Source organism: Podarcis raffonei, chromosome Z (genome assembly GCF_027172205.1).
Source record: "Podarcis raffonei isolate rPodRaf1 chromosome Z, rPodRaf1.pri, whole genome shotgun sequence".
NCBI classification, from domain to species: domain Eukaryota; kingdom Metazoa; phylum Chordata; class Lepidosauria; order Squamata; family Lacertidae; genus Podarcis; species Podarcis raffonei.
Genome location: NC_070621.1, coordinates 1,264,406 through 1,281,516, shown reverse-complemented (window position 1 = coordinate 1,281,516; position 17,111 = coordinate 1,264,406). Strand labels below are relative to the sequence as shown.

At 43.8% G+C, this 17,111-nt stretch overlaps 1 protein-coding gene across 2 annotated transcripts in view; it reads left to right on the top strand.

Moving 5' to 3' along the window:
- The window catches only part of NEK6 (NIMA related kinase 6), a 93,613-nt gene that overhangs the window by 49,721 nt on the left and 26,781 nt on the right, over nt 1-17,111 (top strand). For both annotated transcript variants that reach the window (XM_053373730.1, XM_053373731.1), the window contains one exon: nt 5,328-5,438. In XM_053373730.1, the coding sequence (XP_053229705.1) occupies nt 5,328-5,438 (111 nt within the window). The remainder of the gene's footprint in view (nt 1-5,327; nt 5,439-17,111) is intronic.

Sequence of the window (17,111 nt, the reverse complement as noted above, 5' to 3'; positions counted from 1 at the left end):
CGAATAGGGGAGAGCGTGCTGCGCCTATTAATCAGCTCCAAAGGAAATTGGGTGGAGCTTTTGCTCGGGAGGGAGGGCAGGAGGCATGCAGCCCGCCCCCCCTGTGCATTTTGGGCTGGGGGAGGGGCGGCGATGGCGCTCTGCTGGAGGGGCGCCGGAGATTATTGGGGGGGCGGAGCCCCCCCAAACGAATTTTTGAGGGGGCTCGGGCCCCCTCAAGCTCCATGGAGTCGGCGCCTATGTCAGCACCAACACTTTGAATTATGCTTGGAAACATTCTGGGAGCCAATGTAGGTCTTTCAAGACCGGTGTTATGTAGTCTCGGCAGCCGCTCCCAGTCACCAGTCTAGCTGCCGCATTCTGGATTAGTTGTAGTTTCCAGGTCACCTTCAAAGGTAGCCCCATGTAGAGCACAGTAGTCCAAGCGGCAGTAGTCCAAGCGGGAGATAACCAGAGCATGCACCACTTTGGCAAGACAGTGGGCAGGCAGGTAGGGTCTCAGCCTGTGTATCAGATGGAGCTGGTAGACAGCTGCCCTGGACACAGAATTGACCTGCACCTCCATGGACAGCTGTGAGTCCAGAATGACTCCTAGGTTGCGCACCTGGTCCTCCGGGGGCACAGTTACCCCATTCAGGACCAGTAGTGAATGGAATGGAATAGACCCAGCATAGTTGGAGGCACATGGGAGTCAGAGGGATTCAGGTTGTGAGAAGGAGGCCGGCAATCTCTGAGCACTGGCATCTGTAGAAACAGTGTGCTGTGGAGCTGTATGGCACAGGCAGCTAGTTCCTGTTGTGTAGGACCAATGGGATGACTTGTCATTGCTCTCCAATCCTGGCTCATCATTTCTTGAGCTTGGAATTGAGAGGTCAGCTTGGCCTGAGGAAGGCATTTCTGGTGGATGGAAGTTGCTGTGCTAGCATGACACCCACTTGATCTGCAGCATCCTTTTCTTCAATACCCAAGAGTCCTGGTACCAAATTTGATCATTTTTCTTCTCTAGAATCCCTGACAAGGACTTGGTTTGTGGTACTTGCCTTGCAGGACACTGGTGGATTTGCAGCTGTCTACAAACTCGTTTTACTGCATAATACACTTTGTTGGAAAGCATTGTGAAAAATTACAGACAGCAGTCACTGCTGGTCAAACACTTGTATGCATGCTGCTCAAAGCATGGTAGAAAGTCAGTTTGATAAATAATATTGCGTTGCAAAGGCATGAGGGATCTATTAGTAGTTGTTGCCTATCGGGCATTCCTTTCAAATGTATCCAAGTTTTTGACTGAAAGTTCCAACCAAATCTGACAGATTTTGCCCAAGATGTATATAATTCAGCTCTGAAGAGATGAACATACCACAGCGAAGATCTAAATGTCAACTTGAGATGCAGTTTTTAATGACATGATGCAGGTCAGCGTTTTTTGATAATTTGGTTCAGGTGCCAGATTTTTCCCACAGAGTCTAGGAGGGCAGAGTTGTTCAAGGATTTGTTTAGAGGCAAGGGGACTGCTTCAGTCTGTCTGTCAGCATCAGCAATTGGAATGCGCTTTGATCGGTCCTGCACAGCTAATAACATGTCAAATAAATATCTGCAACTCATTTCTTGTTAATTGATGGCTCCCTGGACAATTGCTCTTACAAATATATACACACTGAAGGCTGTTTTGCTATGCTGTACAAAAGCAGAGGTAGGGATAATGTATACTTATGCAAAAATTTCATACTTGTACAGTTTATCCAAGAGAAAACAAGTTAGCTTATGTTCTGCAGTCTTTGGGATGTATTGCAGGTTGCACTATGGAAACGAGTAAAGTTCTACCATTAACTCCCAACTACTCTCTGCCCTGAGACACAGAACACACACACACACACACACACACACACACACACACACACACACACAACTCTGAAGTGTGCTTTGAAACTTCAGTTTTTCATCTGTACAATTAAACAAGTTGGGTATTATTTGGTTTGCTTTATTTGCTGTTGTTTCAGGAAATGCCTCTCTCTTTGAATACAGGCCCCATCAGATAGAGAAAGTTAGGCTTACAATAAGAGCAATCATATTTATGAATGTTAGGTGAAGGTAAAGGTACCCCTGTCCGTGCGGGTCAGTCGTGTCTGACTCTGGGGTTGCGCGCCCATCTCGCTTAAGAGGCCGGGGGCCAGCGCTGTCCGAAGACACTTTCGGGTCACGTGGCCAGAGTGACAAGCTGCATCTGGCAAGCCAGCGCAGCACACGGAAACGCCGTTTACCTTCCTGCTAGTAAGCGGTCCCTATTTATCTACTTGCCCCCGGGGGTGCTTTCGAACTGCTAGGTTGGCAGGCGCTGGGACCGAGCAATGGGAGCGCACCCCGCCGCGGGGATTCGAACCGCCAACCTGACGATTGGCAAGTCCTAGGCGCTGAGGTTTTACCCACAGCGCCATGGTAATATATAAAGTTGCAGCTTTTGTCACAAATGAAGAAACATATTTTTCAGTTGTTTAAAAGGAAATATACAATTTTAAGCATTCAGTCATTACAATAGATAGAGCCATTCTGATATAATCTAAACATATTAGTGTGAAAAGGTGAAGACCTCCTCTCAGTGAAGTAGTAAGCCTGTGGTTCATGTCTGGGATATCTGGGTGTGTGGGTGGTTCAGAGAGGTGTACATGAATCTGTTTTGGTCTGTAAGCTTGCCTTGTAGCCACCTCTCCTTCTGGGAATGTTATCCCTGCAAGGCTCTTCATTCTGTGTCCCTGGATTCCACCTCTTCACGCACCAAACCTGTATTTACATTTTCTATGCATTGTACTTAGAACAAGATTGTCATTTACAGAACAGAAGAAGCAAGGGCTGCATTGATTATTGTGTTACAACATATTGTTTCTTATTTGGAGACAGGGGAGAAGAAATTTAGATAGCTCAGTTGATAGAGCATGAGATTCTTAACCTCAGGGTTGTGGGTTCAAGCCCCAGCCTGGGCAAAGTATTCCTGCATTGCAGGGGGTTGGACTAGATGACCCTTGGGGTCCCTCCCTTCCAACTCTACAATATTCTACGATTCCGTTAAAGAATAACCAGTTTTAAGTTTTGCATTAAACTTCTATGCTTACTACATTAATCGAGGAAACCTTAGTCATTGGGAATTAGTCCTATAAAAAGTCGTGGCTGCGGGGGTGGGGGAATGAGGAGCACCTTCTAAACAGCCAGGAGAGTAAAAGCAGCTAGTAATGTGGCCCTAACATCAGCTGGCCTGCCAGCATCACTCTGTCCCGTTAGCGGCCACTTGCATTTTTGCATGCCTGTCGCTGACAGCGTTGCTCTGCATATACATCAGGCATTTGCTTCCATCAAACTTTTCAGCAGCATTTACAAAATGAGAGGATAGCAGTCGTCTGAGCCAGAGTGTTTATGTGCATTAGAGGATGAAGCTGGAGTGAAGGTTCTGCAGGTTTCCCCCCCCCATGTCAAAAGGCAGAAATTTCAAACAACCCTATTAGTATACAAATGCACTCGCTGGCATTGTTTCTTGTGGGTGCAGGAACTCCAGATAAATGTGGTTCTTGGAAAGAACATGAGTCTGAGCGGGGAGCTCTGGAGGCAGAGTTTGGTCCTGAATGCCTGGGTGGGAAAGCTGCATTTAATGAAGCACACAATAGCGGGAGACATAATAAGGAGCTGGCCAGAATTGTGACTGGAAAGGAAGGCACTTGGGCGCATAAGAAAGCACTTAAAGTGTTCTTGGTAAAATTGTAGCTTCATAGCTGCTCAGTGAGGATTTATTTTAGTCCTTCATTTTCTGGGCAGTATCCAAAAGGTCAGAACTTGCCTTTTTGGTTTGATTTCATATTGTGATGCTGCTTTATAACAAGCAGGTTCATAAAAGTTAACAGCAAAAACAACAACAAATAGAAATTCAAAGCTAGAACTAATTTCCATTAAAAAAAATTAACAGGATATACAATGTAATATCAGTCAACAGTATATAAATATTATCAGATTATTTTTTTAAAAAGGCAAATAATATCCCAATCAACATAATCATTTCCAATTGTTTATGCAACTGACTCTCCAATTCCTCTGTGGTAGCTGTTTGACTGGGGCACATGAAATAAGCATTGTGAGGTCCTCATACGCCCACAAAACCTTGTTTGTCATGTCCACATTAAGCCTACAAGATGTAGGTGAGAAATGTTTTTTGGTGTTCATTTTATTCCAAATTGATCATATTCTGGAGATGATTGTTCCTCATTTTTAGTATGAGTGTGATGCTACACTTATTTTTTTAATAATGATTACTAGCTTTTTGTAGTGAAGGACACTCAAGACAACATACAGAAACAAAAACCGTATCAAGATACAATTATTATTATTATTATTATTTTATTATTATTTTTTCATATTTTCAAAAAGAAAACATACTTTTTTAAAAACACACACATACATATACACACAGACATATACACTTACTTTCACAAAACCATATTCATGTCAATACCTTTATGGGGTTCCCTGAACCCCAGGACTTCTTCCCAGCCCTCCCCGGCTTCCACAATTCTTCCACTTTTAACTGCCTATACTTACTTTATCTAACTTTGTTATATTCCATTTTTATCCTTTGTTAATATAAATTAACATTATGTTAATTTAATTGTTATGTGAATCCTGCTAATGTTTTTAAACTCTTACAGTGTTCTTTAATGTATTCAATAAAGTTGTACCATTCTCTACTGAGGTAATTTGTATGTTATGTCCCACATCTTTTGCCCAATGAATCATTACAGATTTTACTTCCTCATCTTTTGTTTTCTACTCCAACCCCAATTTATACATTTTTGGAAGAAATTTTTCATTATTTTCCAACAGTTCTCTCTGCAATCTTGAAAATTCTTTACCAAAACCAGCTCCTTTATCCAGCCTAAAATGTCATTTAATTGATGATATTGGAGCCAATCAGTTAACAAGTGTCTTATATCTTCAATTTTTTTTACATTCAGTTGATTTTCTTCCTCCTCAATTAACAATTCTCTATATGTTGCCCAAACCTTTTCCATATTAGTTATTTTTACTGACAGCGCTTCTAATGGTGATAGCCACCATGAGGTTTTGTTTTCTAATAGGTTCTTGTATTTTTCTCATACAGCATAAATTGACTTTCTGATAATATGGTTTAAAAATCCCTCATGGATTTCCCCCTAACTTTGAGGGAGTTGGTGACACTGAGAAGTCCCCCATCAGACGCTTTCCTTCCCTGCTTCATGCATACCTGTGAGCCATTATGGCACCCTGGTGTTCTCTACATTCATATAGTGATTGTCCTTCTACTCTATTTGCAGCAATTGAACCACCCCAACATAATCAAGTATTTGGATTCATTTATTGAGGACAATGAACTTAACATTGTATTGGAACTGGCAGATGCAGGTGACCTCTCTCAGATGATTAAGGTAAGGAGAAGCCTTATTCTTGAGACTACACAATTACTTTGCTAAAGTAAACTTTCAAGATTGGAATCAAGGGTACATGGGGAAATGGACCACTTAAAAGTCAGCACAGGGCGGTGCATTTGTCATATAAGAAACTAGAAAAAGCTTCTCAATTTCTGTTACTGACTTCTAGCTGGAAGCAGCTAGAGGGCGGACCAGCCAAGTCCCCTTTTCCCAGCCTTGGATCAGAGGTGTAACTTGCTATGGTCTGAATAATTTGGGCCAGTGCTAGTGAATTAATTTATAAAGTATTAAAAATCACAAGCTCTCTAAGTTTCATACATCATAAAATAGTAGATGCAGCCAGCTATAATTCACAGAACAATTAAATATGCATAAAATAATTATCAAAACACAGATAAGAATCAGTGAAATGTTTAACAATGAATATAGGTAACTAATTTGTATGCCTGGGTAAAAAAGGTAGAAGGTAAAGGACTTCTGGATGCTTAAGTCCAATCAAAGGCGACTATGGGGTTCAGCGCTCACCTCGCTTGTCAGGCCGAGGGAACCGGCATTTGTCCACAGACAGCTTTCCAGGTCATGTGGCCAGCTGGACTAAACCGCTTCTGGCGCAGCGGGACCCTGTGATGGAAGGCAGAGCGCACGGAAACACCGTTTACCTTCCTGCCTGAGATATTAAAAAAAGGTGTCCAGCAGGTTTCTGAAATGTTACAGCAAAAGTGTCTGCCTCCTGTCTATTGGCAGAGAGTTCTAAGGCACAGGCGCTGCCATGTCAAAATATTGGCTCCTTGCAAATGAATGAAGATTAAGTGGCACTTAGAAGAGGGCAAGTTCTGGAGGTTGAAACAGTCAAATAAGCAAATATGGGGCAAGGTGCTTTCTCAAGCAAAACTGGTTCCGAGCACCATGGGCTTTATATAGCCATAGTAAAACCTTGGACATGGCCTAGTAACAAATTGGCAGCCATTAAACTGTGAAAGGCAGTTACCCTCTTTGACCACGTAACTTTTTCTGTAATGATATTCAGTTGATGGGCACTTCTAATTCTTAGGCAGCTACTGAAAGCTTTCCCAACGGCTCTTGACCTTCTTTGCTTTAAGGCCTGAGACTTGGGGGGGGGGGGAATCCTTGTGTGGTGGAACCTGCTTCAGCTCAGCTGTTGTCACCTGGTTTTCAATCATTTCTTACATGTTAATCTGGAGACAGGCATTCCCTGTGAGAACAGATGTAGCCGCTCATATTTCCCCCCGTTTTGCCGCCACTGATCTGAGATTATCATAAATGATCATTTTAGAAAGCTCACCACATGCCAAGAAAACCCCAGCTTATATTGAATGAATGAATCTTTATTTGCATTAGCCATAGCAATAAAACAACAATACGATATACAAAGAATAGAAGTAAAAAGTCAATTATATAAAATACATTTTTGGGTTTTGAATCAATAGTCAAATAGTGGATCTTATTCTGATTGCCCCAGCTAAAAGCCTTGCCACCTTTGCTGTCACCTGCTCATCTTGATCTGCCAAGAGAAAGGGCAGTGTGGCTGTGGCTGGGCGACCTGGAATGGACAATAAAAGAGGGTTGATAACCTCATTCCTCAAGTCTTTATAAAGAGCACAAGCCAGAAGGGCATGCGCCACCGATTCAGTACTGCCAGCTCCACAGGGATGCCATCTCCACAGTACTGCCATTTCCACATAAGCGTTTTTCATGTAGAATCTGTTGGAATCATCCCTTCAGTACAGCCAAGGGCAAGACATTCAATCTTGCGAGAGTAAAAGCGCGCCTATATTTTAGAATTGCTAGGTTACGCAGATAGGGTGCCAGAGAGTCAAAATGGGAAGGTGGAAAATAGTCATGCCACGGGCAAAATTTCCTTATTGTGGCCAAGTTGTTCTGACGCTCAATATCATTTAGGCGCTGACAAGTTAGACTGTTTGCTTTACTAAAACCCAAAGTGAGTAGCTGTTGTGGTGATAACCCACAAGAGTGAAGTTTTTGATAGACAATTTTAGTCCAGGGGCTCTTGTGACAATCTTGCAGCACTAGGGATATTAGACCGGGGGGATTTGAGTTTAGGCAAAGCCAATAGTTAAGTGTCCTGCGCCAGATCCATAATTCTACCGAGGGAAGATTAGCCTCAGGCTGTAATGAGGCGTTTGGGACATAGGGTGGGATAGAGGAAATCTGCCTGAAGAGCTTTGATTGGACAGATTCCGTAGCTCCAAGGGAAGTGCCTGTCCGGATCTGAGCCCCATATAATAGCTGTGCTGGGGGTTTAGCTTGGAACACTTCCAGGACCGATGGTATATGTTTACCACTTTTTGTGTAGAAAAAGCATGTCAGAATTTTGGTGCTTTCGGATGCTTTTTCTTTTGCAAATTTCTGGTGTGCTCCCCATGACTCTGTAGACTGGGAAATAAGGCCAAGATATTTGAAAACTTTGACCTGTTCAATTAGCTGGTTGTCCATGCGCCATCTATAGTTTCTTGAGAAAACCATGGCTTTGGTTTTCTTGTAATTCACGGTCAGCTATTCTCTCTGGCAGTATCCTGAAAATGTTCTCATAGGTCTTTTTAGGCCTACTTTTGTTTGGGATAGAAGAACCGCATCATCTGCATATAATCGAGTTAAGATGGGTTTTGTGGCCAATTTAGGGGCATGATACAGCTTTCAAATTGATGAAGGCTGCATAAAGCACACCATGTGGTTTCTTAGCATACTTGTCTCTGAGATGTGCTAGGACAAAGCAATGATCTAGGGTGGATCTGCCCTGCCTAAATCCTGCTTGCTATTCAGCAATAATAACCTCATCATCTGTCCTGATGGCTAGTTTGTTATAGAGGAGCTTTCCAGCTTATATTTTTATAACCACGCTTGGGCAAAGCCAGGTCAGTTCCACTAATATAATAATAATGTGCGGCAACCGTATGGGATGCTGCACGTGCACAGTCTGTACAGGATGCCGCACATGCGCACTCTGTACGGGCTACTGCTTGCATGTGGCAGCTGTATAGGCTGCCACTTGTACGGAGCCCGTACGGGCTGTCACTTGCACGACGACTGTACAGGTTGCTGCGCCAGTGGCATCCTGTACAGACTGCGCATGTGTGGCATCCCATACTGAGTGAGCATGCGCACCAGCCCATATAGTCACTGTGCAAGAGGCAGCCTGTATGGAAGCCTGTATGGACGGTGCACGAGAGTGGCAGCCCATAAGGACACCGCGCGAACTGTGCCCATATGGAGTGCGCGTGCATTCAGCCGATCTACCACCGGGGGAGGCAGGGGCCATCTTATCAACCGGCAAAGAGTGGCATCTGGGGTGGCCCATCCCCTCTGCCCCCCACTTCATTCACCCCTGGGCGCCTCAAGGTCCATAAATAGCAACACCCTAGTGGTCCCGGGCCCTAAGGAAGTCAGATTAGCTTCAACCAGAGCCCGGGCCTTTTCAACACTGGCCCCGGCCTGGTGGAACGCTCTGTCTCATGAGACCAGGGCCCTGCAGGTTCTGATTTCCTTCTGCAGGGCCTGTAAGACAGAGTTGTTCCGCCTGGCCTTTGGCTTGGAGCCAATTTGATTCCCCCCCCCTCTTTCTTTTTTCTTTTCCTTCTCCTCCTGCGATGAGGCTACATTTTAATATTTTAATGTTTCAATATTTTAATGTTGTATTTTAATTTTGTTTTTAAGTTGTAATCATTCAACTTGTTTTTATTATTGTTTGTAAGCCGCCCTGAGCCCGGCCTTGGCTGGGGAGGGCAGGGTATAAATAAAAATTATTATTCTTGCTGTTATTATACCCCGCCTATCCGGCTGGGCTTCCCCAGCCACTCTGGGCAGCTTCCAACAAAATATTTAAATACACTAATGCATCAAACATGGAAAGCTTCCCTAAACAGGGCTGCCTTTAGATGTCTTCTAGAAGTCTGGTAGTTGTTGTTCTCTTTGACATCTGGTGGGAGGGCCTTCTACAGGGTGGGTGCCACTACCGAGAAGGCCCTCTGCCTGGTCCCTGTAACTTGGCTTCTCGCAGGGAGGGAACTGCTAGAAGGCCCTCAGCACTGGATCTCAGTGTCTGGGCAAAATGATGGGGGTGGAGACGCTCCTTCAGGTATACTGGGCCCTTTAGGGCTTTCAAGGTCAACACTGACACTTTGAATTCTGCTCAGAAATGTACTGAGAGCCAATATAGGTCTTTCAAGACTGGTGTTATGTGGTTTCGGCAGCCTTCCCCAGTCACCAGTCTAGCCGCTTCATTCTGGATTAGTTGTAGTTTCCACCTCACCTTCAAAGGTAGCCCCACATAGAGCGCATTGCAGTAGTCCATGCGGGAGATAACTAGAGCATGCACCACTCTGGCGAGACAGTCTGAGGGCAGGTAGGGTCTCAGCTGTTCATCAAGGATATAAGACCAGGCTCTTAGATACCACTTGGGTTTAGAATGTCTGATTCTGTGAGAATTTATAGAGAATTTCTCAAGGCTCTGATCCGAGTGAGGGACGTATTGATTATTTTGCTGTTCTGCTGGTCTTCCCTGCAGACGTAAGAGACCTGCCCACGCAGTGCAGTACAACATCTCTGTTTTGAGTTGGCTTTTGGTGACCCGAGCAAGTCCCAAGGTTCATGTTAGCACAATGTTTTATTCATATAATCCGATCCAAGATTCTGAGACGATGTGATCTAAAAGAACTCTTGGTGTGGCCAAGTCAGTGCTTTGCATGGAAGCATTCTCTTTTCTTTGGGGCAGTGCTGTGTTTACTGTCAGGAGTTCAGCCTACACTCGAGTAGGACCCTGGCAGAGACACATGCCCGACTAGCATGTTCCCTCCCTCCTGGTCGATCGTTCGGGAGCTTCATAAGCTTTCTTCTGCCCGAACATCACAGCGACCGATGCCAACAGACACCGGCACACTTAGGGATCCGCAGAGTTTGTCCAACTTGCATGACAGACCTCAGCAACTCAGCATTTTGGCTAATCTACTTTATTTACATATAAACACACACGGAGCACTGCAATATGGCTCCCTCTCTCACGAGCATCAGACAGCAAAGAGAAAAGGAACAAAGTCCCACTTCACGGAACACAGGAACACAAACATCCTGTCACCGTCACTTCCCACTCTGTGGAGTCAAAACATAGACAACAATCCCATGACTGCAATCATGGAGCTGGAATTCTAACAGGCAGGCAATGGCTTATTTCGGACTTCTTACCTTTACATTTCTGAAATTTATTTCTTTATATACCACCTTTTCCTTGTTAAGTTGTTCAGAGTCATGTACATGGTTCTCTCATCCCCGTTTAATCCTCACAAATACCCTGCGAAGTAGGCTTGGCTGAGGGACAGTGACTGGCCCAAGGTCACCCAGGGAGCTTCATGGCTGAATTGGGATTTGAACCCTGGTCCAACACTCTGACCCCTCTAATCAGCACAACACACCACACTGGTCTAATATTTGTCTGCTCATAATTTCAGGACACGCTGTCAGGGAGGGATTAGAGTGAACAGTTAACAGAACGTGAATATGTGTAAAAGAATTTTAACATGGGCAGGGATAATAAGAAAAGAGAGCTTAATGTGGAAAATAGCATAATGGGCTCTTCATTATTATCAGCAGGACGTGAGCTCCGTCTGCTGTCGTGATTCTGGGTTATTGATTATTTCCTTTCCTTCATGGAGCTCAAGGTGGTGTTCATATTTCACTTCATCTCCATTTTCTCCTCACAACAACCCTGCGATGTAGGTTAGACTGAGTGAATGACTGTACAGTGGTACCTCGGGTTAAGAGCTTAATTCGTTCCGGAGGTTCATTCTTAACCTGAAACTGTTCTTAACCTGCCGCACCGCCGGAGCACAATTTCTGTTCTCATCCTGGAGCAAAGTTCTTAACCCGAGATACTACTTCTGGGTTAGCGGAATCTGTAACCTGAAGCGTCTGTAACCCGAGGTACCACTGTACCAGGTTCACCCAGTGAGTTTCATAGCTAAGTGGGGAACCTGGTCTTCCATGTTCAAGTCCAGTCTTCTAACCACTACACCAAATGACTCTCAGTAAGTACAGTCATACCTCGGGTTACAGCTGCTTCAGGTTGCGTTTTTTTGGGTTACGCACCCGCTGAAACTCAGAAGTACTGGAATGGGTTACTTCTGGGTTTCGGCAGTCGTGCATGCGCAGAAGCGCTAAATCACGCTTTGAGCTGAAGTGCCGAATTGCAACCCGCGCGTGCGCAGACGCGCCACTGCAGGTTGCGAACGCTGTGGGTTGCGAACGTGCATCCCGCACGGATCACGTTCGCAACCTGAGCATCCACTGTATGTGGCTTTACAGTCCTTCATGATTTGCATACTTCCAGTGTGTCCACTGCGAGTTTCAACTTGGTGAATACTTTCATGTTTGAAGGGGAGCTGGGTGTCTGAACACATGGAAATAAATAGTGGAATATAAATAGTGGGACTAAAGTGGACCACAGCTCTCTGGTGTGTAACTACTCTGCGGTGTGTGCATTTCTGTGCTCAACCTTTCAGCTGTTATGTTTCCGGATTCAGTTCCCATGACTGTCTTTTTCCTATTTAAACCGAATCCAAGTACAGTGGACCCTCTGGATACGGATTTAATTCATTCCAGGGGTCTGTGCGCACCCCAAAAAATCCATAACCAGAGGCGCGGCTTCTGCGCACACGTGCAGCGCAATAGAGCGCTTCTGCGCATGTGTGCGTGGCGAAACCTGGAAAAGTACTTCCAGGTTTGCCACTTTTGCAACCTGAAAATACGTAGCCAGAGAGGTATGTAATCCAAGGGTCCACTGTATTGAGACAGAACTGTTGGGAAATAAAGTCACTTCCCTGTCCTTTGAGAGAAATAGTAGGATAGCTGCAACAATGCTTAGAAGGTGAGGAGTGGTTTAAAACACCCCCAAACACCCCCACCCCTCAGGCTCCCTCTTTGCCATGCCCCTGTTGCCTACATTATTTATGAGGCGTTACGAAGCTGATGTAACTGAGGGTTGCTAGCAGTACAACCCACTGGAGAATTTTTGGCTTTCTGTGAAATGTCAGGGAAATCTTATTGGACATGGCATTTAAGAAGGTTGCTAATTGTGGCCTAGTGTCTCCTCCCCTAAATACTTCAACAAGAAAGAAGTATTATCAAGTAAATAACACTTCAGCCCTCCGCTGCTCTTCAGCGTCTCACAGAACTTTATTTTTATTTTTATTTTTATGCTTTATTGGTTTTAAAAGCAAAAACATAGCACAACAAAGAAAAAGTGTATCAAAAATGTAGTACTATATTCAACAAAATGCAGTCCGAAAAAGAGTTTGCACTTCTTACATCCAGAATTGAGTTAATTCTTCACTAATTCTAGTATGACTTTCTATCTCCCCGCTGTGGTTCCTGGGTTTCCTTTCACTAAGCATCATCTCTCCGAAATACAGTGGTACCTCGGGTTAAGTACTTAATTCGCTCCGGAGGTCTGTTCTTAACCTGAAGCACCACTTTAGCTAATGGGGCCTCCTGCTGCTGCTGCGCCGCCAGAGCACGCTTTCTGTTCTCATCCTGAGGCAAAGTTCTTAACCCGAGGTACTATTTCTGGGTTAGCGGAGTCTGTAACCTGAAGCGTCTGTAACCCGAGGTACCACTGTACTCTTTCATTTTGTCTCTGTAACTATCTCCTAATTCAATCTGTCCAAATCTGCCACCAAATTTATGTTGTTACAATATTTTTAAAAATATTCTCTATATACATTCCACTCTCTATTAAATAGTTGATCGGTGTGGTCTCAGAATCTTGCTGTTAGTCAGGCTAGTTCAGCGTATTCTAACATTTTGCTTAGCCGGTGTAATTTTGTGGGGGCAGAGCCCCCTTTCCATACTTTCACAATCAAAATTCTAGCCACTACTGTCATGTACTTGAAGATTTTCCTTAGCCTTTTTGGAATTTCATTGTTCATTATGCCTAGTAGGAAGACTTCAGGCTTCTTTGGGAACGAGCATTTAAACATTTTTTAAAGTTCATTGTAAATTATTTCCCCAAAATCCCTAATTTTGTTGCATTTCCACCACGCGGATCATGGTGCCTTGCGCCTCCCCACATCTCCAACAGATGTTTGATCTAGATTTATACATTTTAGCGAGTTTAACAGGTGTTAAGTACCATCTGTAGAGCATCTTCATGCAGTTCTCTTTCAAATTGTAACAAGCGGTGAGTTTTACATCCTGCCTCTGCAACCTCTCCCATGTTTCCATTTGGATATTGTATCCAAAGTCCCTAGCCCACTGCACCATAACAGATTTAACTTCTTCCTTCTTGACCTCCCAGTCAAGAAGGAGTCTATACATATTGCAGAGCGGGGTCTTTTTGTGTGTGTGTTTATTAAGTCTTTCCCCAGCCTTGAAATTTCTGTGGAGAAGCCTTTTTGTCTGTCCTTTTGAAATGTTTCATTTAGTTGGAAATGCTGCAGCCAATCAGTCAAATGTGTCCTAATTTCTTCAAATTTCTTTAATCTTAATGTGTTTTCTTTTTCTCCCAATAAGTCTTTGTAAGTAGCCTAATTTCTTCTCATGGTTTTTTTCTTAACTGAGAACGCCTCTGTCAGGGACAGCCACCATGGTGTCTTTGCTTCTAGTAGGTCCTTATATTTGGCCTACACTGTGTAAAGCGATTTCCTAATCACGTGATTCCTAAATCCTTTGTGGATTGCCTCTATTCCTCTGCCAAAGGTCTCTCCTAGGCCCACGTGTTTAATTTGTGTCTTCATAAAATCCCAGGAGATGTTGTCAAACGCCTTTTCAGCATCTACTAACATGAGTACATATTGCGTCTACTAACATGAGTTTATCACTTATATCTTCCAGGTATTCCAAAATATTGATGACATTCCTAATATTGCTATTTAATTGTCCTCCTGCAGTTATGTCTTAAGTTTATAGTAGTAATAGCTTCATTGCCTTGACGCTAATCAGTGTAATTTAGTTCCTTATTTTCTGGAAAGTTTTACCGCTATTGCCACTCAGGTTTTGAGGCTTCTTGCTGGGGGGGGGGGGAGAGACCTTTCCCCTTTTGCTTTCGCGAACGGAATCAAGGGTCCACTTTTCACGCTGCCGCTGCTTTCTTTGTGGGCTCAAGACACCCTCTTGAGCGATCGTGCTCATCTCCAGAGAGCTCAAACGCATGACCTGCTTCGGGATGTGATCAAACTGGAAGTTGCATCTCACAGAACTTCAGTCTGAAATGCCTGCAAGCAGTCGCAGGACTTTCTCATTCACATACTCTTTAATGCTCCAGTATGGAATAGTCTGTGTTCACGACAGCTGAGCCTCAGGTGTGGCTGCCATAAGAGTGGTTGAGGCTCTCTGGTGAGAGTGTGAATCGTAGAATGTTTATAAATTCCTCCCCTTTTCATTGTAATTCTCAGAGAGAAAATGGTAAAGATTGTGTTGTGGCCTAAAACTAACATAGGTGTCAAGTGGAGGTGGCTGGGTGGGTGGGGCCTACAGTACTACTCCAAACAGATGCAGTTCCAGATCTGTCCAGAGAAGGAGAGCACAACGGAAACATGGTCTAAAAGATGTATCACTAGATGCAACCAAAGTCTTCAGTTGCATTGGTTTAGGTGGACTGGATGACCATTTAAGCTTCATTCCAGCAAGGACATGTACCACTTGGCTTAAAGGTGTATGATTCTTGCAAACAAAGGCTGTACAGTAGACCCACAGCTTACACGTAGTTTACTTTCGCAATTGCTGCTTTGTGCGGGTGGTGGGGAAATAAATAAATAAATGGAGAACAGCGTGAAACAGATGGAAGGGGCCATCTAAGATCTCACAAGATCTCATAAAGGCCCCAGGAGATCTTGTGTCACCCACAGCCTTCCAGTGGCCTCACATGACTTTCCCAGAGCTTGGTAGGGTACGATTCGTCACATGGGGGCCACAGTTCCGGGGGGGGGGAGTTTCCTGACTTTATGTTTTTTGCCTTTTGCACTGACCTCCAGAATGTAACCCCTGCATGAGTTTCTGGTCTATCGTGTTTATTATTCTGCTCAGAAAATACAGTATTTTGCTTTTTGCTGAAACGGTGGCAGAAGTTGATAATTAATTCTGAGGATGCTTACACTGTGCAAGGTTGGAATTTGTTAATTGGTCCTGGTGTAGTACCTTGAAAGTCTGATTTTTAAAGTTGATTTCTGTTGTACATGTATTAAGGAAATATTTGGCAGTGGTGGAAAGTCTTTGGAGTTCAGTGGGTGGAAGGGGGAGTAGGTTCAGAGTCTTGCCTTCATACCTTCTGCCACTCTGGTCATGTTCAGAGTTCCAATTCCATATGAAAATAAACATTCAAGAGAGAATGCTGTATAAATTAGGCAGTATATAAATACAAAACTCAGAGTGCAGAATTTGGGATTTCTTGAAATACCATGTTGATATCTGTCTGTCTGTCTGTTTAATTTCTATACCACCTTCATCCGAGGATCACCGGGCAGTTTACAATATAAAGACACAAAAATGCATAGCATAGTAACAAACAAAAACAAGTTTTAAAGGCTACAGATTGTGTATTAGCCAAAGGCCTGGGAGGTATAAGTGAGTGCCACAACCCCATAGTTGCCTTTGACTGGACTTTACTGTCCAGGGATCCTTTACCTTTTTACCTTTTATAAGAGGAATGTTTAGCCTGGTGCCTAAAAATACCGTATTTTTCGCTCTATAAAACGCACCCAACCATAAGACGCACCTAGTTTTAGAGGAGGAGAACAAGAAAAAAAAAATCTCTCCCTCTCTGCACAGCGCCCCTTCAGTGAAGCGGCAGGAGAAATGGAGCCCCTTCCATTATAAGAAAAGTGCGTCTTATTGAGCCCCAATAAGAAAAGTGTGTCTTATTGAGCGAAAAATACGGTAAGCAGAGAAGATGCCAGGCAAGCCTCCTTGGGGAGAGCATTCTGCAAATGGGAAGCCTCCGCAGAAAAGGTCTTTTCTCATGTTGCCATCCTCTGGACCCCTTGTTGAGGGGGGCATGAAGAAGGGCCTCAGATGATGACCACAGGATCTGGGTAGGTTCATATGGGGAGAGGTCATCCTAGAGGTATTGCAGTCCTCAGCCACAGCATTGTAAGGCATCATTTTATGAACACTCACAGCCTTAGTTACTGCAGTCCATTTGTTTCGATCAGTAGTATGCTACAAGTATGGAATCACAAAATTCTAGAGTTAGAAGGGATCCCAAGGGTCATCTAGCCTGACCCCCTTGCAATACAGGAATAGCAACTAATGTAATCTGGCATCTTGTCTGTTTTTGGGCATCCCAACTTTCTGGGGCGTTTTACCCATGTGCAAACTGCTGTAAAAGTGCTGCCATATCTGATATTAGAGGAGCATTCAGTAGCTTGTTTACTAAAGGGAGAATTCTTTTATAATGATGCTTCTGACGAACATCTTCAAGATGCTGGGTTTAAAAATAAAAATAAAAAAACAGCAACACACGCCTAACAAATCCTTTTGTTTCTTAAGCAAAGCACTCCAGACATTTGTTGTTTTGAGGCATTAAATATGTTCTGCAAGGTAATTAACGAGATTAATGCTGATTATAATTGGTGTCCATTCAAAAATGTCAAACCTATTTAAGCATATTTTTCATAATGCTGTTAATTAGTGAATTGCATTGAAGTT